Source organism: Drosophila biarmipes, chromosome X (assembly GCF_025231255.1).
Source record: "Drosophila biarmipes strain raj3 chromosome X, RU_DBia_V1.1, whole genome shotgun sequence".
Classification (NCBI taxonomy): Eukaryota; Metazoa; Arthropoda; class Insecta; order Diptera; family Drosophilidae; genus Drosophila; species Drosophila biarmipes.
The window spans coordinates 19,402,591-19,427,827 of NC_066611.1; the positions used below are offsets into that span (position 1 = coordinate 19,402,591).

The following is a 25,237-nucleotide window of genomic DNA, read 5'->3' on the forward strand; positions in this document are numbered from 1 at the left end:
AAATATCGTATCGATAATATAATCTTTAAAGAATTTCGAATGGTTAAAGCATTGGTTAATATGGTTAAATCAAAATATTGAAAGATGGATTATTTTTGATATTTTCTAAGTTGAATTAATAGTTCTATAATTTTAAAAGGATAAATAGAAAGAATTATTTTATTCTATAATTTGAAACTATTAAACACGTATGAGGCATAACAACTTCAATTTCTAACAGTGTCCTTTGATGCGAAGGGATTTTCGAAGACCCCCAAAATACCAGAACTTTCAGTATAAAAATTATTTTTTAAATAGTACAAAAAAACCCAAATATATATATTTTTATTCTTTATTCAAAAAACACTTCCGTTAACAGCAATGTTACGTTAACATTTCTGTTAAAAGGGCAGCAAATGTGTGGCCAGCCGCCGGCCACCGCGAAATGCTGAGAAAGTGCGGTCTGTCTCTTTCGAGCGTTTCGAGGTTTCCTGGGTGGAGCCCACTGCAGCCACACTGCTTTTTTGTTGTTGCCGAAGGAAAGTCAGTTCGCGCAGTGAATTTTTTTCTGGTAATTTTCTTTTCTGCACTGGCACTCGCCACGTAAATCCAGTTCCCCACATAGTGAGCAAGTAAAGCTGCTGAAAAGCACGACAAAGACCGAGCTGTGTGTGCCAAAGCGTGTGCGTGGTAAACGAAACAAGAGAAAACCCCGACGAAAAAACAATACACACAGCGACAGCGCACCATGTATACATACATACATACAGGGTTTCTAGCGTGACGTGAAGTGTATATAACAAAGCGAACTGAAGAACGAAATGATAGTGGAAAACACGCAGACACTGTGAAAATGCGCATAAGTCATTTTGCAACTTGTACATAGTATAGCATCCAAAAACGCACGGTTTTCAGCAGTTTTTCTTTTCTTTTTTCGAGTTTTTCATGTTTTTTTTTGGTTTGGTTTTGCACGCATACATGCAAACACTTCACCAGAGCGAGTAAGGAGAGAGCAAGTAAATACTCGCTGTTTTTCTTTATTTTTTTTTGCTGTATATATATTTTTTTCAAGTTAAGCTGGGCCGAAGGTAGAGTGCCAAAAGAGTAACGAGCCGAAAACATGTAAAATTCCATTCAGCATTTCCCACCACTAGCGCAGCAGCAACAACAAAGCCGTTTCGCTCTCTCGCTCATCCACTCGTTGCTGTTGTTGTTACTTTATGTACTATTTTTTTTCCTGTGTTTGCGGCTTCGTCATTCGCATGTACGTATGTGCGTGCCTGCCTACGTGAGAGAGCGTGCGTGTATGTATATAGCCGACACCAGGCGTACACACACACGCCGATTCACGCGCTTGGCTTACACTTTGTTTTTTTTTCGGTTCCGTTACAGTTGCGTAGTACATAGCAACATCCAAACATCGCCCGAATTTCCCACATATACATGAGAGCAGTAAGTGGTAAATACTTAACATAACGGGGAGAGCTGTTTGTGTGCGTGTGTAATTCTAGTCCCTAACTAATAGTACATGGGTAAGTGTTTTTACTTTTTGGCCAAAGAAACCAGAGAAATAACGAAAAATATGGGAAACAGACAACAAAACACATGCATACAGTCGCGGCCAGCCATAAATGTCCGAAAATTCTGGAATAGGTTCCCTCTACCTGGGCATTTGTGAGTCCCTTTTGCACTTCCTTTAGTTCCGCTGCACTTTGACTACCTAAGTGTATGCATATCCTGCGAACATACGCTGTACATATGTACTTCCTGTTACCTATATGTCGCACCATGTGTTTCTGGCTGCGCATTTAGTGGAGTTTTTGAACGGAGACTACGTTCAGACGTAGTTGCGAGTAGTCCGCAAAATATCCACGCCGTAAGTGCTTGTCTTTACAATGTCTAAAAATATAACAGCATTTTTTTAATTTTACCTTCAAATTAAGGGAGAAAATCGTGAACTAAATACAATCGCAATCGGTGTAAAATGTCCATAGTTTCATAGCATTATTGACTACACGGAATATAAATATGCAAGTGCTTAATGATTTTAAAGGGGCGTTAATCGTAAAATACATTTTTGGAACTATTTTTCGGCTGTTGACTGTGGCGACGTCGACAGCATTGCCAGCTGTTATCGTGGAAGGCAACGTGTTTTTGTTGTTTTGCCTTGCATTTGGATAAGATACGACATATTCGGGTGCTCCGTAGTGCATTTGCAATTAAAATAATTGCCATTTCTTCGATCGGTGTTTATGTAGCTTTAGACGACGACCTGAAATTTGAACGATCCTCATTACTGACACGCGCCTTTGGTTTTATGGCTCTGCCTTTTCCATTGAAGAAAAGGGATCAAGGCTTTTCCAGGCAGGTAGGAAGTTCGATTCCCTCTAGGTTTTCGCTCTCTTTCGCACGCTCAGCTGCCGTGTTTTTTGCTTTCCTAGTTGCAGCTGGCTGGAAGGGGAGGGGCAGCTGCACTTCTCTCCTCTCCGCCTCTGCTCTTCTGCTCCTCTCTCGCCCTCTCCTCTTCTCTCCATCTCTGCGGGTCATTCCCCTTATTGCTGTTGGCAATGATCGTTTGGAAAGAAATATTGGAACAGTGGAATGGCGGTAGCCAGTTCAGCCTCCGCCCCACCCTCTCTCCCTCTTCAATTTTGCATTCCACTGAGGTAATTCCCTGGTGCAAATTACAAGCTACATATTTCCCATGATCGTTGCACCTTATTTGGCCGGCAATCAATAAAAACCGCTCAACAGTGCTCACTGGGTAAGAAAAATATTGCAATCAAGTGGTCTATAATCTGTGTTTACTGAAAAAGGATACTTTTATGAAGATATTATCTGGTACTTGCTAAGAAAAATGGGTAAATATAGATAAATCTATAATTTGCGAACATCATTAAACCAAAGGAACAGAATTTAATTGTAAATATACAAAAAAACTAACTTACTAGTACCTCCATTTTGAGTGCCCACTGTACTGGCCAAGCTCGGTCAATGTTTTGGATACTGGATACACTTGAAAAAGCAACAACACTGCACGCTGGCGATCAGCTGGAATGTTCGACGGACCGCTGCTCGCGTCTGGCAATGCTGTTGTGATTTGGTTTCCAGACCGAGAGATCCATTCACACACGCGGTGCATGACTCACTCGCCCAGCTGACAGTTAGAAAGAGAGGTATTCTTTGGATATATATGTATATATTTCTGCATATATGGGCCTTTATCAGCTGTTTTCCGCACACACACGCAGAAAATAGTGCTGCTCTATTTACACAAGTGTGCTCCAAATTAGCCGAGTACTGTTATCAACTGTAAAGTTTGTCTGCCTTTTTGTTGTTGCTCCACAATTAACTAGTACACTGGAGAAAAATGTCTGTTAAATGGTGTCAATGCTGTATTCATTTCGATCAATAAAGGCTGACCTTTTTTTGTTTATCATTGAATAAGAGTTTCTTTTAAATTGTATAGGACGCTTGTATGACACGAATTAATTTCAGTATTTAGTTATTGCTCGTTTTCCCTGAATGATTCAATAAAATATGCCTGTAAGATAATAATGAAATACGAAAAGATTTTTTAAAGTGAGTTTGTTAAAAAATATAATATTCTTCACTAGATATTTTATCAGTATTGAATAGCAACAAAAATTCCATCGTTACTTTATATTGTCGAATTTCCCTGAGACCCGCTATAGACTTTCTATTTTTTTTTGGGGTTTTGATTTCTCAGTGATTTAGCTTTCACCCATCTGCATATGGAAAGTCGTGGCAACTTTGGCTACTCTTTCTCGGTGGGATTTTCCTCACATTTCTGGGTTCTGTTTGTTTTTGGGAGGGACCACCGACCTTCAGGCTACCCTTTCGCCCACACCCCACCGCCCTTCCTCCCCCTTTTCCTCTTTACCGAACTCACAGCCTGTGACGCTTTTCCTTTCTGTACTTCCGCATTTCCTTTCTGTACTTCCGCATTTCCCTTGCTTCTGTGGATTTTCACGCTGGAAAGCGAGGTACACACTCGTTTATATATATTTCAGTATATATTTCCCTTCCCTGGGCTTGTGTTTTTCTTTTTTCGGCAATCTGCTGTATTATTGTACATGGGGAAAAGCAGCCCTCGATTTGGTGACCGTACCACCACATTCCACCCCGCTTTTCTTCTGCTTTTTGTGTTTCTGAGCGACCCAAAGCGATTTAGGCCGCCCCGCCCCACTTTTCCACCGCCCCTTTTGCGCCTCCTTTGCTGCCCTCGTTTTGTGGCTCCTCTTTTGCTCTCCTCTCGTTCTCTCAGCTCCGCATTTTCCAATTTTCCTCGTTCTCCGTTCGTCATAAGTTTGGATTCCTCCAGTGCTTCCTTGCAAATGGGAAAAGTTTCCTCCTCTTCCTTGGCTGGGGGATCCCACAGTGGAGGATGTACATATGTATGGCATCCTAGGGATTCCCTTCCTGCTTCTGGAAGTAATTGCTCAAGCTCGTTGGAAGTGTTTCAGTGTGTATTGTTGGCGGTTAAGGGACGTTGGTCGAGCTACTCGTAATGAACTTGGCAACTTGAGAAGGCATCGTTTCGTTTGAATGGGAAATGTGTAGTTTCTTTCAAAAAAGATATCCTTAAGAAGTTTTTGACAGAGTCTTAAGCTTCATTATCTTTTATATGTGTAGATTTAATGTGTGATTGCTCCAATGTTGAGATCTTTAAATAAATTAAAATACATATAGCCCAAAAAATTGTTATAATCAAAATGCTCTTTATGTTCTAATATAGCTATTTAAAATTGTATTTTTGTAATCGTAAAATATTTAAATTGTCAAAAAGTTTCAACAGATCTGAAATACCGTAATTGCAAAGTATAAATTTGATATAATATTCAACCTTTTTCGGAGTAAATCCATAAATGTTACTAATACTTTTTGTTTTCATAAGCCAATTATATCCCGGAACACATGTTGTAAATATATATAATTTGTAATATTATTTCTAAATATTATTACCTGTTGAATGCCTTGATTCAAGTAATCACACTTTGTGTTTATGGAGCTTCGCTGCATATTTTTCTTTTCTTTTATAATAAATTAACTTTCTGTTAAATGAAACCTACTCTAAACTGAACCGAACACCTTGACTGACTTAAAGTTTCTGCTGAAAATTGGTAAAGTATTTTCCTGCAGGCTGCGTTCTCGGTATTCCGTGTTTTGGGCTGCGAGATTTTTTCCACCCGGCATTTTTATAGGCGATAGGTAAATTTGCACTTTCACCTGCCCCTTTCCGAAATCCGAGCGAAGAGGCAGCTGCAATTGGCTGCAAGGAAACGGAATCCGTAATGGGTGATTTATGGTGTAGATTATGTTTATGGGGATTTATAGTTAATAGGGATATGACTTTATTCGGAATTTCGATTTAATAATTTGAATTATTCGTGCTCGATAGGGGTTTTTTGTGATATATTTTAACTAGATAATTTTATATTCTCCTTTTACATCACAAATAAATTTCGAATGAATAGGGTTTGATTTGGAATTTATATATTAATAAAATAATATATACAGGAAGAAATCTATTATTAGAAAGTAAAATATTAAAAATATTGAATATTGAATAGTTCCCCAAGTAATTTTTGAGTTATATTCCGTTTTAGGTGTTCAAGTTTAGATTAAATCTGGATAAGGATGCTTTTAAAAATCTTGTTATCAAACTAAGGTCGATAACGTTTTGATTGAATTTTGTCAATTTATAATGTACATTGGTATGACCGGCATGAAAATGCCGGTCATAACGTTAAGGTACTGGAATTCGTAGTTGATTCTCAGAATTGAATCAACTATAGTCCAAGTATCACATGTCCTAGGAGATGTTTGGGGGAACTTAAGTCGGCACCCGAAAAATTGCAGCTTGCTTCCCAGTAATTATTTTGCAGCTTGCCACGTTCCACCTTTCGGCGTTTTCCACCCACCCGGCCCAAAAAAGTTACCACCTTGCCAGCATCCAGCTTCCGAGAATGCGACACATCTGCCTGCCTGCGGAGATCCGCGATCTGGGAATCGGGGCTCTAAATTCGGGGATCCGCGAGATGCAGCCGGCCACCCAAGAAAGTACGCCTGGCACACTTCCTCGCCGGATCAACCCGTGGCACCTTAGGTAGCCCACGCGACTGGCACGCGCACCTTGCCTCCTTCGCCTCTCTACCTGCCACCCACCGCCCACCAGTGCGGAACCCCTCCTCCGATCCTTAAATAGATCGCTGGCCGGCAGGACCTCTTCAGTCGAGTTCCACTCGTGACAAGTTCAACTTGTGCCCTGAGATCTTGTGATTCCTTCGGTGTCTTACATTCAATTTACTAAAGAATTTAACTTTGTGATTATCCCATGATGGATTTCAATTTCGATACTGTGACTCCCTGTTCGACCATGTCGTCCTACTATAACTTTAAGATGGCCAGGTATGTCGGATATTATACTATCAGTTGGATTGCTAGTCAAATTATTGTATAAATGCGCAGCCTATTTACTAGTGTTTTTGTTTAAGAAAGTTTGCTTCGTACTAAGGGATGGCAACCCTGGTTGCCGACATGGCGACTGTATGCAAAGTGTACTGTTAAGTGTATTGTTAAGCATGGGTATTTATATTCCGGTCTAAAACAAGCTGGTGAAATTATGGACGCTTTACTTGTATTTAACAAAACAGGATTTCTTGCCATAAATTGTAGGTCATTTATGGTGAGGATGTTTAGGGGCTATGATTTGGTTATGCTTGAAAACTCTAGCCTTAAATGCTCACACAAACACACACATAAACTCAGCTCTTATCCAAGTTTTGTTGATGGGTTTTCCATTATATTTTGTTCGTTTAATCGCGTCGCACACAATTCACGTCTTTGTCATGTTTTTTTCCCTCGTATAAATGTAGAACCACCTTCCTCCCCTGCCCCTCCCCCACCCAAAATTAGGGGAAACCTAATTAAACCGAAACTAAATCGAATCAATCAACTCTTAGTACCAACAACAACTCTATCATCTCTTCAACTACTACAACTACAAGAAAGCGCCTACAAGAACATCAACCAAGCACACACTCAGAGAAAAACCATAGGAACTAAGAGAAGAAAGCACGGTGTGTGCATGTAAAAATAGAAAGAAGGAAAGAGCAACAGCAACATATTAGTACAACACCAGAAGCGCAGCACAGAAGAAAGTTGGAGAAAGCAGCAGAGAAACAGCAACCACACCAGCAGCAGGCCAGCTGAGAGCGCTGAGCGCCAGAAAATAAAGTAAACCGAGGGAAGGATCGAGGGCGATCTTATTTCTCAACTCACCCCATCACCATTATCCCTTCCCCACGACCAAAACGCACCTTCGATCGAGGGTGTAACTTTTGTTGATTCGAAAAACACACTCGCAACTCTCAGGATATGTACGGCAACAATAATCCGGGTAGTAACAATAACAACGGCGGTTATCCCCCATATGGCTACAACAACAAGTCGAGGTAAAGTCTTAAACTTGAGTTCTTACGTTCCGTCAGCCATGCTCGTTCCATACCTTTTGTGTTTGATCTTGAGCCTCATCCGAACTTCAATCTCGAACATTCAGTCGAACTTCTCTGGGTGCAGAAGCACCTGGGATATGTATAGTTCTAGCGTTTTGAGCAAGTAAAGTTAATAATGTCGTTGAGGTCTCATATGATGTTATATCTATTTCAAGCCAGAGAATTTCGACTGTAGTATCCCATCCCGTACTCCTTTCCCCTTCCCTTCCCGCCATAACCTCCCACACATAACACACCAAACGTAAGATGATACAGTGTTTACCCAATTTTTTTGCTACCCAGATCTCTCTGTGGCGACCGAACAAAAGACCCATCCCACCTTTTTTTGATAGTTTGTACGAAGAAGGAAATATTCTCTTGCTGGAAAATCACTTGCAGCCAGCGTTATATTTTCGGTTTACACCTAGTTTATTTGGTTATCAAAGATACATTTTTTTGCTTGTTCGAAGTCTCTTGGCAAAACTTGGCGGCATATGCATTGGTATGTGTGCAGGGAAGGATGTCGATAGCTGGTCGATAGGATCTTGAGATACTTATCGAGTTGCTGTCGATGTCGTCGCGCTGGCACAGAAAAGGATATCATATATCGAGTGTTTCTACCCCCAAACTCAGACCATATTCACACACCCACACATTGTTTAGTTTTTAGTTCACTTGGTTCTTTGTTTTACTTTTGTGTTCTGATATTATCAGAGAAAAAAGAAACAACGGATGGATAACAATGACCGCAGCAACAACAAGGAGGATTCATATAAGTATAATTAAAAGTAACATGTACTAGATGGTGCAAACAATAATTAAAAAACCAATAATCGATCAAATGCAGAGGCCATGAACACAGGCGAACACAAGTACACATAGATAGCGAGCCAGAGCAGCAAAAAGCAGTCAATCGTTTGGGGGAACCCCCTTATGAGTACAGCCCCACCCCAAAAAGCTCCGCTCCCACCTGCAATTTCATTGTTTTTTTCTCTTTAGAAGATGTTCATTTTTCATAGCCGACCCCTGTAAAGCGATGTTAATTTTTTCATTACATAGGAACCCCCTTCATTAGCCGTATTACCATGCATCGTTCGATCTAGTTGTTTCGTTGTGCCATTTTCATAGCATACATTCATGCGCTCGCATCTATCCCACACTCGCACACACCTCACCTGAAATCAATTGATCGTCGTCTGCGTGTTTTCGTAATCGCGACATGCCCTATTTTTGTCCTATATTTGCAGTTGTATGTGATAAAGATAAGCAATATGCTAACAATGTTAACCGAGCAACGTGAAACAACGTAAAGTAACGCAATCTTCCATATTTATATATAAATATATATACACATAAACCATTTACAAGATCGAATTGCATTTACAAGAGCGAGCGCGCCATGTCTGGGCCACAAGAAGAGTTCTGATCCCCGAGTGGGATTCGGAGCTCGATATATCCCTCATATATATAAATACGCGTAGAACAAGGCAGATACATGTATCTGTATCTGTGCAATTCGTTTGTGGCAAGAGGATTATAGAAACGGCCTAAAAACGTTCTCATCGTGCGGATTGTGCAACCTAAACAGTCTCACAATGTACCGGTAAATGTTCTTGAAACTACCTCTCTCTATTTTTATCTTTCTTTTGTCTCTGTTCCACACTTACTGCTTGGCGTAACTGTACTAAAATTATTTACTTTGCCTTAATTGCTTTGAGTTGAGTTTTTGGTCAGTTTTTCTTTTCTCGCCTCGCATTGTCCATATATCTTCCATCGTCAGACCTCCAGTAGAACGTAAGCTTTAAGTTTCGCCTAAGAAATGACAAATTGACTGTTTTTTGCTGCCCAAAAAAGAAGAGAAATGCGGGGTCAAGCAGTGGTCTGATTTTTATAATGTTCATCCTAGGGCACAAAATAAATGGGGGAAAAAGCAGCAGCAGCGTCATTCGTGGCATTTTTATGTGCTGCTCCTTGTTCTCCTTTTTTGGGGTCGTATAATTTATGGCACATTATTCAGCAGTCGATGAAATGTAAACAGAGCAGCCACAGAGGGCCCTTTCTCCGAATTTAGTGCATCACGTGCTGGGTGGAAATTGTGTCAGGACCTTGACATGCAGTAGCCTTAAGTTATATACGTATGGTGGTCCCTTTCCCACGCATGTGCTGGGAGATTTTGCAGTTTATAACTAGCCTTAAGCACAGGTTGTTGTTGTGGTTATTGCGTCGCCATCTCACTCACTCACCCCCAACACCCGAACCCGACATATCCCAATGCATATAGCCGACAAATTGCCTTTACCCCCACTCTCTTACTCTCTGAATCCTTGGCTGTCTCGCTTCCTCCTGCGAGAGTAGCAGCAAAAATGAATAAAAGCCAAAAGGCAAAATGCAAATTCAACATTTGCCCCCAAGGTCATCAAAAGCCCAGCAACTACAAATACTGCAACACCAAACCGCAAGCAGAGCAGCAGCATCGCAGCATCAATCAACAATGTCAACAATCAACACCAGCGCAGAGAGACCTTGCTAACGCATATATGGCGTTTTTTAGTGACACTATTTTTTTGTCAATTTTTTTCTGTGCAAAACGAAAGCGAAAAACTTTTAAATAATGTGACCTTACCAACGAGTAATTGAGGTTCTCGAATCTCATCTTTTTTTTGCATATTTTTTTATTGTGCAAAACAAAAAAGCAAATCACGAAATTAATGTGACCTTGCCAGCGAATGTTTGAGATTTTTAGTCTCCCTTTTTTTCGTACGAATAGTGCAAAATTTAAACTTCCTGCCCATACACACACACACACATACCTACCAAAACACCAAATCATACAAAAGAACCGAAACTCCCTTCCAGCAAAAATTATGTAACGCCCATCATCGACGTTGTACCGCAGCTGAATTTAATCGTGTGTAGACATTTTTTTCCACAGCCCAGAAAGAAGCAGCCAACATTATCACCGAAAAGCGAAAGACACTCACTGACCCTTTAGATAGTATGTAGTTTTAATTTGCACGGGGGGCAAACGCGCCTGCTCCGCCCCCCATGGTCTCCTCGCCAACGAAACGAAATGTTTTTGAATCGAGGACGCCTTCAACGCCCTGTAAGTAACAAGACTCTAAGACCATTATAGCGAAAAGCGAAACAAAAAATATAATAATAATATAATAATGATTGGGGAATACTATACAAAGCCATATAAGCCCTAACTTAGACCACAATACATTCGATCTCCAGCCAAAATTCGACGTGGGAATAAAAAAGGCGGTGTCCGAAAGTATCCAAAACCCATCATCCTTTTTTGTTTGAGTGAAAAAAAGTGATAAAAGTGAATATTTTTTTTTATTTTTTTAAAGTGAAAATGTGCTCCAACCAAACAAGTGTCCGATATTGGAATTTAATGAATAATGGGTTACTAGCATAGTCCCATGATTATTTTTTTTTCTTTTTTTTCGGTGAATCGAAAGTACAAAAAAAAATACATCATGCTTTATTCTATAGCGCCGGTAATTAGAGTGAAAACCCAGTGTTTTCACTCTATGGGCATATGGGGCTTTGCAGTATTCGCGGCTGAATATAACCGGGGGATCCTCCGTTTGGTCAGCTAGGTTATATTCCCCAAGAAACTGCAAAATCTTTGAATTCAATTTTCTCAGTCTTCTACCTCTAGAACCATTGCTGGTTTTCTCTTTCAAATTAAGCCTAAGTCTGATGAGAATTTGCTAGCGAGCCGGTTTGTGCTGTGCTCCTAGCACTTTTTCAGAACAAGTTAGTCGTAAGCCTAAGTTAGTGGTAAGAAAAGTATCGTCAGTCATCCAACGCCAAAACATTACTTAATCATTTTTAAGATATTTGCAAAGTAGCTAAAAATGTATAGTAAATTGCGCTTTATACATATAATTTTGATAATTTAAATAGTATTTTACTTGTACAAAACAAAAAGAAACCGACAACATCATCATTTCCCCGAGTGCTAATCGATATTTTCTCTTCCCCCAATGGAATCGCATCGTCCTATAGCGGTGGGCGTGGATTTGGCATGTCCCATTCTCTGCCATCCGGAATGGTTAGTATTCATCACTTTTCTACACTCATTTTACGCCTGAAATTTATAATTATTGTTAGCGACAAATTTCCATTTTCAATTGCATGAAAGCAATCAAAGGACAATGAAAAAAAGCAAAAGAATTGAAATCGAATTAAAGGCAATGCATTTGATATTGACTGACTTTTGTATTTTGTTTTGTTCGGTTTCGTTTTTCTTTTTCGAATACTCATAACAATAATAATAATATAAATTTTATGCCTTTTACTATTCATAGTTGTTTGTTATTGAGTTTGTCTCATGAACGCTCTGGGGACACACGCTTTTGAAAAAAACCAAAACTAAACAAATACTAAAAACCTAACCGAATTATTTTGTGGATGCTGAACAATTTCATTTTGGTTTATTGATAATGATGAAAGTCTACTAAAGTTTGCAACTTAAACAACAAAACCTAAACAAACAGAAACAAAATAAACATAAACCAAACAAAAACTAACCAGCAACAACAACACAAACAAAGAACTTTTTAAATATACAAAACCCCTAAATAGAAATGTCTTCAAACAATGGACACACAAAAATACAAATGCCAACTACTCGAACACACTTGCATGAGCCGTCAAAAGCAAAGACAATCCACAATAGAAAACCTTTAGGTGCCACCCTGCCACCTTGTCCGTCCCATTTCCGCTTCCCCCTCCATTTCCGTTTCCGCCTCAGCTTTGGCTTCCGTTTGGCGCTTTGCGCACTCTTGTCTCACAGTAAATGGCAAATACACCTGAAGTCAACGCTATAGACACCAAAATTAAATTCTTTTATGTTCTCAAAAGAAATTGTTGCTTAACTTTAATTTTCATAACACATCATTCTCATTCTTATCACCTGATCATTTAACAAAAGCCTAAACATATTCCAAAGCATTTTCCAATTTAAAGTAAATAATATTTTTTTAAATTCTAAACCGAATTGATTATTTGCTGCCTTCCCATTGACATTATGATTTTGCCAAGCACTGTATTTCCCTTTTCCTCAATGACACCGAGACCCACCCGAAAAGCACACCCTCAAAAATAAACTAAAGAAAAAATACCTAACACAAGACACTAAAGAGGCTTAAGAAAACTAAGGAAGGGAAGAAACACTTTATGCATTTCTTGAAATTCCATGTTTTTGTCTTTGGTTTTTGCAACCCAGTGAATGCCGTTTAGCTCACACAGACAACTACACACCCGGAAGTACAGTGAAGCAAGAGAATGTTTCGATTTAATGCTTAAATCAAAATCAAAATACAATACCAATTGCTGCACTCGAGTTTCAAGCACGCCCCTAAAAATAACCACAAAAAAGAAGAAAGTTCAGTGATTAAAGTTTTTTCCGGAAATTTGCATTTGGAATACTGTTACCGTTAGCGTTTATCGTAGATTTCTACGCATTAAGGCAACCTTCGTCACCTCATCCACTAACCGAGTTGTGTGTGTGTGTGTTGTTGTTGCTGCCCGAAAGCAACGATCGATATACATACGTGTGTGTATCGATGATATATCGATCTCGAGAAAAATGCAACCAAGCAGCCAGCCAAACCGAATCGAACCGAACCACCATCCAATCAGTCTACTACTAACCAATCAACCCCAAGTCAAGCGATATGAGGCCTTCTCACAACACTAGAATATCTTTGTATGGTTAATCTGATTACAGTCACGTTATGCGTTCTCGCCACAGGACACAGAATTTTCATTTCCAAGTTCCTCGTCGCGTCGCGGTTACAATGATTTCCCCGGCTGCGGCGGCAGCGGCGGAAATGGCGGTAGCGCCAACAACCTTGGCGGCGGCAACATGTGCCACCTGCCGCCGATGGCCAGCAACAATTCGCTGAACAACCTGTGCGGCCTGTCGCTGGGCAGCGGCGGTAGCGACGATCTCATGAACGATCCCCGGGCGAGCAACACCAACCTGATTGTCAACTACTTGCCCCAGGACATGACCGACCGCGAGCTGTACGCCCTCTTCAGAGCCATCGGACCCATCAACACGTGCAGAATCATGAGAGACTATAAGGTGAGTTGGAAATACTGGTCTCCGGGTGACCAAAATCCTCTGTTCTACCTGATGCTTTTATGAGGATCCATAAGAAATAACCCTAACTCATCTCGTTCTTGATTCGCCCTCAGACTGGCTACAGTTTTGGATATGCTTTCGTGGACTTCACATCGGAAATGGACTCGCAGCGTGCGATCAAAGTACTGAATGGCATCACAGTGCGCAACAAGCGGCTCAAGGTGGGTATCCTAATTCCTAGCTCCAACTTAGGCCAAGCTAATTGCATTTCTCATTTGCTAACAGGTTTCCTATGCCCGTCCCGGCGGGGAATCGATCAAGGACACCAATCTGTATGTGACCAATCTGCCGCGCACTATAACCGACGATCAGCTGGACACGATCTTCGGCAAGTACGGTTCCATTGTGCAGAAGAACATCTTGCGTGACAAGCTCACCGGTCGTCCACGTGGCGTGGCCTTTGTTCGGTGAGTCCCTAATTAAGTTCGGTGTATTAAGGATGTGTAATCAATGGCCGGAGGTTGTGTTCCATGCACTCAATCGAGGTTCTCCTGGTCGAATGTTCTGTAAGGTTAACCAAATGTGGGCAGCCAACCATTGTGTGGAGAACACGTCGACTTGCAGGACCTTGGAGTGGTGCAGCCCCTTGGCCAAGTTGAATAAGATGCAATTTTATGTTGACACCCGGCTCATCCAGTGTTTTCCTTTCTTTCTCTCATTTTTCTTTTGAACATCGCTCATTGCCATCTCTGGGGTGTATTTTCGATCGATAAATCAAACCATGTAGGTACAACAAGCGCGAGGAGGCCCAGGAGGCCATATCGGCGCTGAACAACGTAATACCCGAGGGCGGATCGCAGCCGCTGTCCGTCCGGCTGGCCGAGGAGCACGGCAAGGCCAAGGCGGCGCACTTTATGTCCCAGATGGGCGTGGCTGCGCCGAATGTCCCACCGCCGCCGCCACCACCGCCACCACACATGGCCGCCGGATTCAACAACATGGTGCACAGAGGTAGATCAATAAAATCACAGCAACGCTTCCAAAACTCGCATCCCTATTTCGATGCCAAAAAGTTTATCTGAAATACACAATAATCCAGAAACGAACACAAGATGAAACACACAAGCCACAAGAGCGATCTGCTGGGTATATAGAAAATATATACCTCACATTACACATGTCTTGAGAGTGTTATACATCTTAGCCCCCTGATTCATTTTGGTTTTTTTTTTGGTATTTGACAAACAACAACAACAAACAGCAGGCTACAAAAACCAATGCAACCTACAACAACAAACAAACCACTAACAAACAACCAACCACAACAACAATATAAATGCATTCTTAGTTTTATTTTTGCTTTTAACTTGGTAATTCGTAAACGATTCGATTGATTGCAATTTGAACATGCATATATATTATAATAATATATATGAGTTATATTTGAAAAATGCAAAAAATTGAGTTATCTTCTTATAATTTAGCGTAATTAAAACGTAATATAAAACCCCTACAAAAAAAATATAAAAAACTAATAGTTTGAAAACCCCAAAAAAATCGTAATTTTTAGATACTAACATAAAGTTTAAAAGAAAAACGGAAGTTATCAACGTTTTTTGTTTAGGCTTAACTCTTAAGCTTTTATTTCACAACTACCAAGACAGAATACACACAGATACACACACCGATCCCCAACACACACACACATACAGGCAAAACGGTAACCTAGCACTGAAAAAAAGTTCGCGTAAAAGTGTTGGCTAAAAGACCAATTTTTTTTGACAATTTTTTTGAAGTGTGTGTGTTCCAAGAGGAACAAATTTTTTCCGGATACAGTTGATTTTAGGATAAAATCACAGCACAATAAGAAAAAGTAACGCTGCATTTTTTTTTATAATAATAATACACCGAAAAAAGCACTAATAGAAATATATATTAACAACAAAGAGATAAACCAACAAGGACTGAATCGATACCTAATTAAAGAATGCCTAAATCACTAAAAATATATATATCTGCAAAGGAAACCCCCACTTAAACGAGAGGAGAAAAGTGTGCAATTTTTTTTGGTTCCGGAAGGTTTTTTGTTTATTTTTTTCCTGTTCACAAAAGACTGGTGCGAAACAACTGATGATGAAATAAATGTTGCAACCGAGCAATCAGAACTGAATTATAATAGAAAACCAACCAATTACGATAAAAATACAAACCTAAAGGAGTAAAATTACAAAAGCGTTGCCGAGCATAAACCTGTAACCCCTTTTAGCTCCACCCACCTCTTCAGCATCTTCAGACCGCATCACGAATATCGAGTTCGAATCACGCCACTTTTTTTGTTTTAATTTACCCATCTCTACCAGCGAGTACAACAATCCACTGCAAGAAAATCGACAAGAGAAAAATCAAAAACGCAATTATTTCAGTTTTTCAACTCTCTCTATCATCAAGTTTTTATCCATATATCGACAAGAACGCAGACATGAAAAATTAACAAAAGAATCCCTATTTAGATATACTTATAATATACATATATATTTCACTATATGAAACCTATTCTATAAAATAGCGTTAAATTTTAATAATTATTTAGTTTGTAGTGCGTTAAAAGCATTCAAAACAAAATCCAGCATATAAAACAAAAGCCCGAAAGTGTGACCAGAGAAACCGAATATAATAAAAAGGCGAAAAGCAAAGCAAACATAAAAACAAAAACCAAAACTGCAAATTTTTTTTATTTTTTTTCAAGTTCAAGCTAATTTGAAAAAAATCGAAGTGTTGGAAAATACACCTGGATGCCATATATTCTGCAACGGGAAGTTTTTCTCCCACGTTCCTTCCACTTTTTTTTGTTTTTCTTTTTTATTTTTGATCTTGCTAATCTGCCTTGTGTGAGTGTGTGTGTGTACGAGTGTGCTTTGGGAGCGAGCGAATGAGGTGGCGAGTGAGTGTTGGCAGGATATCACCATCCCCCATCTACCACGCGTGCGTGCGAGCGAGTACGAACGAGAGCGCGAGTGCAGATTTCCCGTTACAGTTACAGTACCCAGGCACAAGAGACAGAGAGAGGCGGACGGCTGTGTGACAGACAGAGACACAGAGAGAGACACTGTGAAAGTGATTAGAAAGAAGTGAAAGGCGCATGGTAAGTATGCGCGCACTCAACCGAAACGATAACGGGGTGCTGCCAAAAGTCACACAACAACTCCTATATGAAATGAACCCTCAACCCCCTCTCTCATGAATCCCCATTGTTTTTTTCTATTTTTTTTAATGTGATGTTTTTTTAATGGATCAAAAATCGACGATAAATAAGACACAAACCCATAGCCATCTTGATGTCTCTCTCTCTGAACCCATACACCCCTTTATCGGTTCTAGTGCAAAAAAAAAGAACAATTTTTTTAAACTTTTTTTGCCAGTGTATTTCATGATAACATTTTCTTCAAGTGAAAACTGTGTGCTAAGCTATGTATTTTTTGTTAATCATCTCTGCCTAGTGCTCGAAAAAAAAATAATACGCACAATAATCACCAATTTTTTTTGTTTATTTTTTTCCGTGCCTGTCAGTGTTTTCAGTGTGGAATTCTTAAAATATCGATTCTATAGATTTAAATATATACATTAACCATTATTTGTACCAATGCCAGGCAATCTGCAAAATCCGTATCCGCTCCTTTTTTGTAGCTTTTGCTTAACCCTTCATTTATTTTATTTCAGAACTTTATTCAAACTTTACTTACTTAGCTTTTTGTTGTTGTTGTTTTGACTTTAAAAATATAATTATGATCATTGGCATTATTTTGGGTATATTTTGAATACTTAGCTCAAAACCGATTCGATATTCACCCTGTTTATTCTAAAATGAAAACGGTGCCTAATTTTTGGAGAATATACACGTTATTTAACTTACCATTTTTTTTAAGTTTCTCCTTTCTAAATAATTTGATAAACAGTCAAATCAAATCCTTTTATTGATAGTAAAAACCTTCATTTATTTTTGTTTTTGACCCTTATCAGCCAGAAAGTATGCAACGTTTTTGTGTTAAGCTTTGGAAAATGAGAATATAAAGTATACCGATATTCTTGCGATAACAAGTGTATTCGTAAACAAGCAAAACGATCCCCCTGATCGTAGCAAGAATATCTTCGTACTTCGGAACCTTTTGCCGAAGACAGTTTGGATTTAAATGAGTCATTTTTAGTTTGGTTTAATTTTTTTAGCTTGAATTTAGTCATTGGTTTCCCGTTTTCAAGCCCGTAGTTTGTGTTTTCGTTGTATTTCGCATTTGTTGTTTCCATGCCGTAGATGCTCTACTGTACTTTAAACTACTCACAGCACTAACCCCTAATCGTTCGCTCTTCCTAGTAAAGCTGAAGGAAAAGCGACCGACCGAACTCATTTTCATTGATTGTTGTTGACAAAGAAATCCAAAAAAGAAAAAAAAAACAATTTAAATAATTGAATAATCTCTATAAACCAAAAAACAATCTTATTCCCCCATTTCACCCAAAATCAAGCAAATCAACCAACCCCACAAAAAAACTCAATCTGCGCCGCAACTAATCCAAGTTGTACAATTTTTTTTTCGTTTCGTTCCTTTTTTCATTATAGACGGAGCTATGGAAAAATTACGCTCATTATTCGATGCTATATGCGATGCTATCTTTGGTCTCGATAGTAATTATCCCTTTTTTATATACTTATATTTCTAATTAACTACTCCTAGTCGTAAAATATCATAGATTCTTGCCTTCCTACTGCAGGAAAGCAAATAATTATAAAGCTTTTTTATTTGTTGAGAGCCCTTAAGACAGATCTAGCCGAGAGATCGAAAGCAGAGCCTATATTCTATATAAGTAGAGTCTATCAAGAAGAGAGCACACCTAAACAGATACACACAACACACGCACACTCATGCGCTCCCACATAATTGAAAAGACAGAAAATAAATATTCAATTTCAGTTTTTAAATTTCTCATCTATCTATATAAAATATATATTTATAACGAAAAAATACTTGAAAAAGAAGCTGAATTTTCTTTTGAAAGCGTGCCATGTTTTTCTTTGTTACTTTCTCTCATATCATCATCCAGCTACTAAACCATCTCTCTCTTAAAAAATAAATCAGTTTAGTTATAAACGACATTTTTTTTTGTCTTTTGGTACTTGCTCTTATGCCTTTTTCCTTTTTGAGCAATGGCCAAAAGAGTAGAGCGTTATTTGAAAAGTTCCAATTGAAAACTGCCAACAAAAAAAATTGTACTTCTAGATGAAACCCAATTCGAACTCAAAATTGCATCACAAAGAAATATAATTGAATTTAAATTGCTGCTGCTGGCCCTCTGAAGAGTTAAGATGTTAACGAGTACTGTGTTTGCTTGCGCTTAATATTCACCCCTCTTTAAAACTAAAACCGAGTTCTCATAGATCCCTCGTTTGGAAAGTTTTGTTTAGTGTTTTTGATTAGATTTTTGTTTAATCCAATCCCCACATGGTCTGCTTTGTCTGCTCTGCGAACTCTTGTTACTTTATCAAAGTTCCCCAGTTCGTAAATGTTTCTCGCTGAAAAACTAAACTAAACCAAAAACCGTTTAAATCTCTAACTAGATTATTAATATGAACTATAACAACATGTTTTGCTTGCTAATGTTCTTTGAACGCACTTGAATATTTGTGTGTGAGTGTTTCCTGTACACTCACAGATTCAGTCACAACATAAACACACATAAATAGACCATCACCAGATCAGCCATCAATTTGTTTTAATGACACCAATCCAAGTCCCCATCCCATCCCAATAGTTCCACAAATCTAAAATGAAAAGAGAAAACATGGCACGTTTAACGAAAATTACGAAAACCTTTAAATCGTGTGTTATATCGAGTGGGAAAACCTTTGTAATCAAAAAACAAATAAATATAATGAAATTACAAAACTTCAGCTTGAATTAAAACTACAAAAATCCCTAAAGTAAACCAAAAGTAACAAAGAAAAAACCAACAACAATAAACACTAACCCAACACCATCTAAAACAAGAAGAAGGCAATCGAAACTCTCTGAAAGAAATACTAAACATAATTAATGTCTCTCACCTAGGCTAGTTAAGTCAGGGCTCTACCAGCATTCAGCTTAATTTAGAATAAGTTTTTTTTAATATATATATAGGTGCATGATGACTTAAAACATTATTGGAATATTTTACTAATTAATTTTTTTCTTCTAACCTCTACTTTGCTTTGCACCTTAAATCAATCTAGGTGATAACTTTGCCGATTTGCTTGACGGATTGTACCGCCGGAAGTACCATTATCCTTACTTATAATTGACACCGCAACAGCAGCAGCAACTACTACAACATCAGCAGCAGGCGTTGGGCTTCACCAGTAGCCCCAACAATAGTATTGGCAATGGTAATAATAACGAAAACAACATGCTACTCTACCACCAGAGTTACCATCAACAACAACAACGCCTGGGCAATGTTGCTGCTCACAGTATGAGTCCGAATGGAAGCAATAATAACATTAACAACACGAGCACTAATAGCATAAACTTTAATACGATACGCCAGAACGGAGTTGCTGCACTTCATTATCTTCAGGAACAATTGCAATTGCAACAACCGCAGGAGCAACAATCACAACAACAGCAGCCGTTGACAATGCCATCGCCGCCGCCGTTTCTACAACAATCACGACAACCACACCACAATGGCAGCAGTAGCAGTCTTGGCAATCAACTGCTTGCCATAGGCAATGCCAATAGCTTCAATAACAATTCCAATCACTCCAATAGTTTTAATGGTAGTTTCAGCAACACTAGCGCTTTCACCAGCAACGGTGCCAACAGCAGCACAAACTTCACCAACAACCCCACAAGCAGTGGGAGTTTCACCAACAACTCCACCAGCAGTGGGAACTTTACCAACAACCCCGCGGGCAACGGAAACTTGAACCCCCCAAGCAGTGGGAGTTTCACCAATAATGCGCCTGGCAGCAACAACTTCACCAACAATCTTTCTGGCGCCAGCAATTACACCAACAGCAGCAGCAGAAACTTCACCAACAATGCGGCTGGCAGCAACAACTTCAACCACAACGTGGCTAGCGGCAGCAGCTTCAACAAAAACTCCAGCAGCAATGCTGACAGCTGTAACAATCACGCCAACAACAGCAGTAACCACCACAGTTCGCCGCAACACGACTTCAGTTTTAATATGTCGACAACTGAACAAGAACTGCATCAGCAAACCCTTAAGTTGCAGCAGCTGCATCTTAGCAACAGCTTCAACAACACCACAGCAGCACCAACAACATCAGCATCAGCCGCAGCAGCGGTAGCAACAACCACTTCCACAACGGCAACGGCATCGTCCACGAACCCAACAAATGTCGGATTCTTGTGGCGTACATAACCAGAGAGTTGAGAAGCGAACGATGAAGGCAATCTTCAACTTAGAAATTATATATAACAAACTTATATATATATATATACACATAAAACTATGAATACCTTATATTGATCATCGTAGTATCAGCATCCATCGAAACCATATACAAAACCCAAATTTTTATGTTCTCAAACCCCAAGAATTAACTATACTTTTTTTTTATATGTTCCTCACTCTAACCCTTATGTTGTAGTTGGTTTTTGTGCTTTTTTTGGGAGGAATCTTTTTTTTCTTTTTGTAACTAGCTCTAAGGCAAGACACGTATATGTATACAAATCATAAATAAATATATATATAACTATATATATACATATAGAATGAGGAATCACCGAGAAAGGCGATCTTTTTTTTGCTTAAACTTAGAGAAGAAAACCTATGAGAAATACATTTTTTTGTCACATATTTATAACGTATAATCGTAAAGAAATACAACAAAATATATATTATATAAAAACACACACATTATCTATCTATAACTATATAATACTTGTAGGCGTGAAGACATAAGCTCTGATTGTTTTTTTTTCTCTGTGTCTGAAACTGATTTTTTTGGCGCGAACTATGCCGCAACAATGTACACGGGCTTCGTGTATGTTTATAGCTGAAGTTAATCGAGATATATGAATACATATTATTTTTTTTCATAATTTATAAATCCATTTTTTTGTCTATATTATACGTAACGAAATGGCTAAACCGGCTGGACATGCTCAAGTTTTCAGGCTGTTTATTACTACATTTAAAACGAAAACAAAAACTTAGCTAGAAATATGCTTGACTAGGAGAAGGAGAAAGAGACCCAGACAAAATTACAATACAAACCCAATTTTTTTCATAGCTATAATGAATATAATTTTTTTTACTAAGTATAAACTTTTTTTGAAATCAATTTTTTTTATTAGTTTCTTACGAAAGAACTTGAGCATGTAGCAGCAAGAGAAAGGAAAGAAAATAACATTCAAAATCCGAGTAAGAAAGAAACGTGATAAATAGCCCGACAAAGCGAAAATCAGAGGAAACTGTATGGGAAGGTAGAACGAAAAAATAGAAAAGAAATCGAAAGGAACTAAGGTAGAACACAAATTCGTAGGAGTGACGTGGAACGATTATTTCAACTTATATTGACCTAAAAAAGCACACTGTTAATCATTTTAACTTTGTATTTTATTTTACGTTTTATTTTTATTATAATTTTTTACAATTTCGATATTCTAATTCAGCCAGTCACTCCACCTGCAGGCAACAAACATTTTTTCGGTGTAGGTGCATAAATTATTGGAAGAGAACAACACAATTAATAAAACCTCAAAATATGCGATGATCCTTTTTGCTAAATTCTTTAAATACTTTTATTAATTACTTATAATCAACAAAAAAAAAAATTGTAAAACATTTTAATTGGTTAAAAAGAGAACAATTCAGAATTTCAATTTTATTTTATCATTTTATTACCATGTTTCTGGCTTAAAACAAAACTTACAAGAAGATAAGAAAACCATTATTTAAGGCAACTTAATAAACATTTTCGACACCAGCAACCCTACCCCTGAGTTTTATTTTTATTTGCACACACCTATTTACAATTAAGACTATGATAACTATTTATTAAGATTGCGTTTTTCCAGAGTTTGTGTGGCACATATAGTCAACGAAATAAGAGTAGTAATAACAACTAGTTTTAAGCGGAAAGCGAGAAAGCAGACACAGTAAATACTTACAGCTTGGTTGTGCTGAATACTAAATATAACGATTCAAAGACAAAAAGTAAAAGCCGATATATAGCGAAACCGAATATTTGTACACAAAATCGAAAGCGATTATTAAATCAATATGTAAGCGACATTCATCTAAAGCCCCTCCAGTCGGGATGGCGGCTTCAAACTCACTTAAATCGAAAGCAAATAGTCTCAACCAAAGTAGCCTTAGTGAGTAAGCGGATGCATAACGAATATCTGATAAATCGGAAGCAGAACTCATACATATGGCACCTTAGCATGCGGTTGATCGTCTCGTGTAATTAGATTAGGCCAAGGCAAACAAAATAAGTACTTATTCATTTTTTTCTTGGATAGCGAAACGAGGAAATATTTTTTGTGGCTATTTTTTGAGCATGTGACAAAAGGAAAATCATAAATGAACTTGTTTTTTAGACTGTTTTTTTTTTAATCTCGTAAACCTTTAGAAAATTTTTTTCTTTACTCATAAGAAGCCAAGCTAATTTTGTTGTAATACCGAGACCGAGTGGAGTCGCAGAAACTGAATAGAGTCTTTTTTTTTTGGTATTTTTAATAACTAACGTTGTAGAACATGGTAACCTCACAGAAAACCTAATCGCAAATACATTTAAAATGTTGTTCAATAAAAAACTTAAAGCATGAGAAGTGTTAAGTAACAGAAATATACATTATACATTTTTTTATATCAAAGTAAATGTGTCTAGACGGTAAAGATCTTTTTATAAAGAAAACCCAAAATACCAGAAATATGCATACAATTTTTTTTCTAGCTTAAGAAAAGCGTTTTTTATATAAACATATTATACAAGAAAAACAAAAAAAAAACAAAAACAAACGACTTAAAAGAACCTCAACAAAGTGGAGATTAGCGAGACCCCCACATATTGATTCAGATTCAGATAGATTTATTCTTTTTCTGCCTCCGTTGAAGGACAGACTAAAGTTAGACAGATCTAAGCGCTTTATCCTATGAAACTGTTTGGTATTATTTCGTGGTTTCAATTTCGACCATCTATCTGCATCTATCTGCTCTACTCCCCTTAGCCTCTCTACCCCAATGTAGTGCCCCTTGTAGCGCTCATCTTTCATTCGAAAAAAGATAAAAAATAGAAAACACCGACAAATTATATACAATTCAAAGAATAAAGAACATAGAGATGTGTATACATAGAGTTAAACAGACGGCAACTACCAGGAGGAGATACGACCGCCCCCAGAGGCGAGGTAATTTTTTTTTGGATAGTGAGGTTAACACTCGATTTGATGGCGACGATTGTATGTGAAACGAGAACTGCCCTAAGAAAGATTTTTTAAAAACCTAACACCAACTAAAGCGACAGAAACCAAAAGTAAAAACCGATTATAACGAGAATTAGGTAAAGTAACGAGAAAACCGAAAATCGACGAGTAAGAGTACTACAAATGCCTACAAATAATGCATACCTAAAAGCAATATACATACATTCGTACATAGATCAAGTTTAGTGGAACAAACAACAGTTTAAATAGCAAGCAACAAACAAAGGGAATATATTCGACAAACAATTATATTAACTATACCGTATACAAGACGTATATATATATATTATAACTATTAAGCCCCGAGCGGAAATTTTTTTGAAATAACTAAATATTTAAAAGTAATAACGTAATGTACCGTAATATACCGGATAAACGAGACTCACACACGGACAGACGGACGGCGGACGGACGGTCGGACGGACCTCGTAAAAGTTCGTAGTTCGTAAAACTACACGAGAAGCAAAACCAATAAGAACAACTTGAATTTTAACTCGTTTATACAAAAACACATATATACATATATTGAACTAGCAGCTAATTGTTGTACTTAAGAATGTCACATTACAAAAGAACAAATAAACGAAAGAACATTTAAAATTCAAACAGAACGCAAATTAACGGTCGTTTTCTTAGCGATGGCATCTTTTTGGCCTAACAGAGCGCCCAACAGCACTGCTGCAGGTTAACAGCACGCTGGTTTCGATAACAGCGATCGTTATGATTTTTGAATCGAATCTTGTTTTGAAAAAAGATGTATGAAATAAGTTTTTCTCTGTTGGTTTTATATTTCGACTAGAAAATTTATTTTGTTTTAATAATATTGCCAAATATATCATCATAAAAAAACAACCAAGGCAATATTCCTTAACAAACTAAAAGAGTTGGAAGGAAATTTTAAAATTTCATTTCCTTAAAGGAAGAAAAATGTTATTATGTTTTACATATAATTATAACAAATGTGGCCATCTGTTAGATCTTTAAGAACAAAATCAGATTGGCAACAGGTAATTTAAAAAAAATAGGTCATATATTATATATTAATTAAACGATTTCGAGATTAAAACGGCCTTATAGTATTATATGACTGCTCTTCAGCGTATGGTTATAAATGATAACTAGACACTTATTTTTATTTTATTAGCGCG

General features: G+C 38.0%; 1 protein-coding gene across 1 annotated transcript; it reads left to right on the top strand.

Annotated features, from left to right (window-relative positions):
- The first annotated feature begins 461 nt into the window (after positions 1–461).
- Positions 462–23,625, top strand: LOC108023368 (uncharacterized). Its single transcript, XM_044093508.2, is given in 9 exon segments — positions 462–550; positions 6,966–7,457; positions 11,517–11,562; positions 13,267–13,602; positions 13,716–13,823; positions 13,888–14,069; positions 14,390–14,613; positions 18,215–18,280; positions 19,862–23,625. Coding segments are annotated over 8 exon segments (2,196 nt in total). The 5' UTR covers positions 462–550; positions 6,966–7,380; the 3' UTR covers positions 21,019–23,625.
- The last annotated feature ends 1,612 nt before the right edge of the window (positions 23,626–25,237 follow it).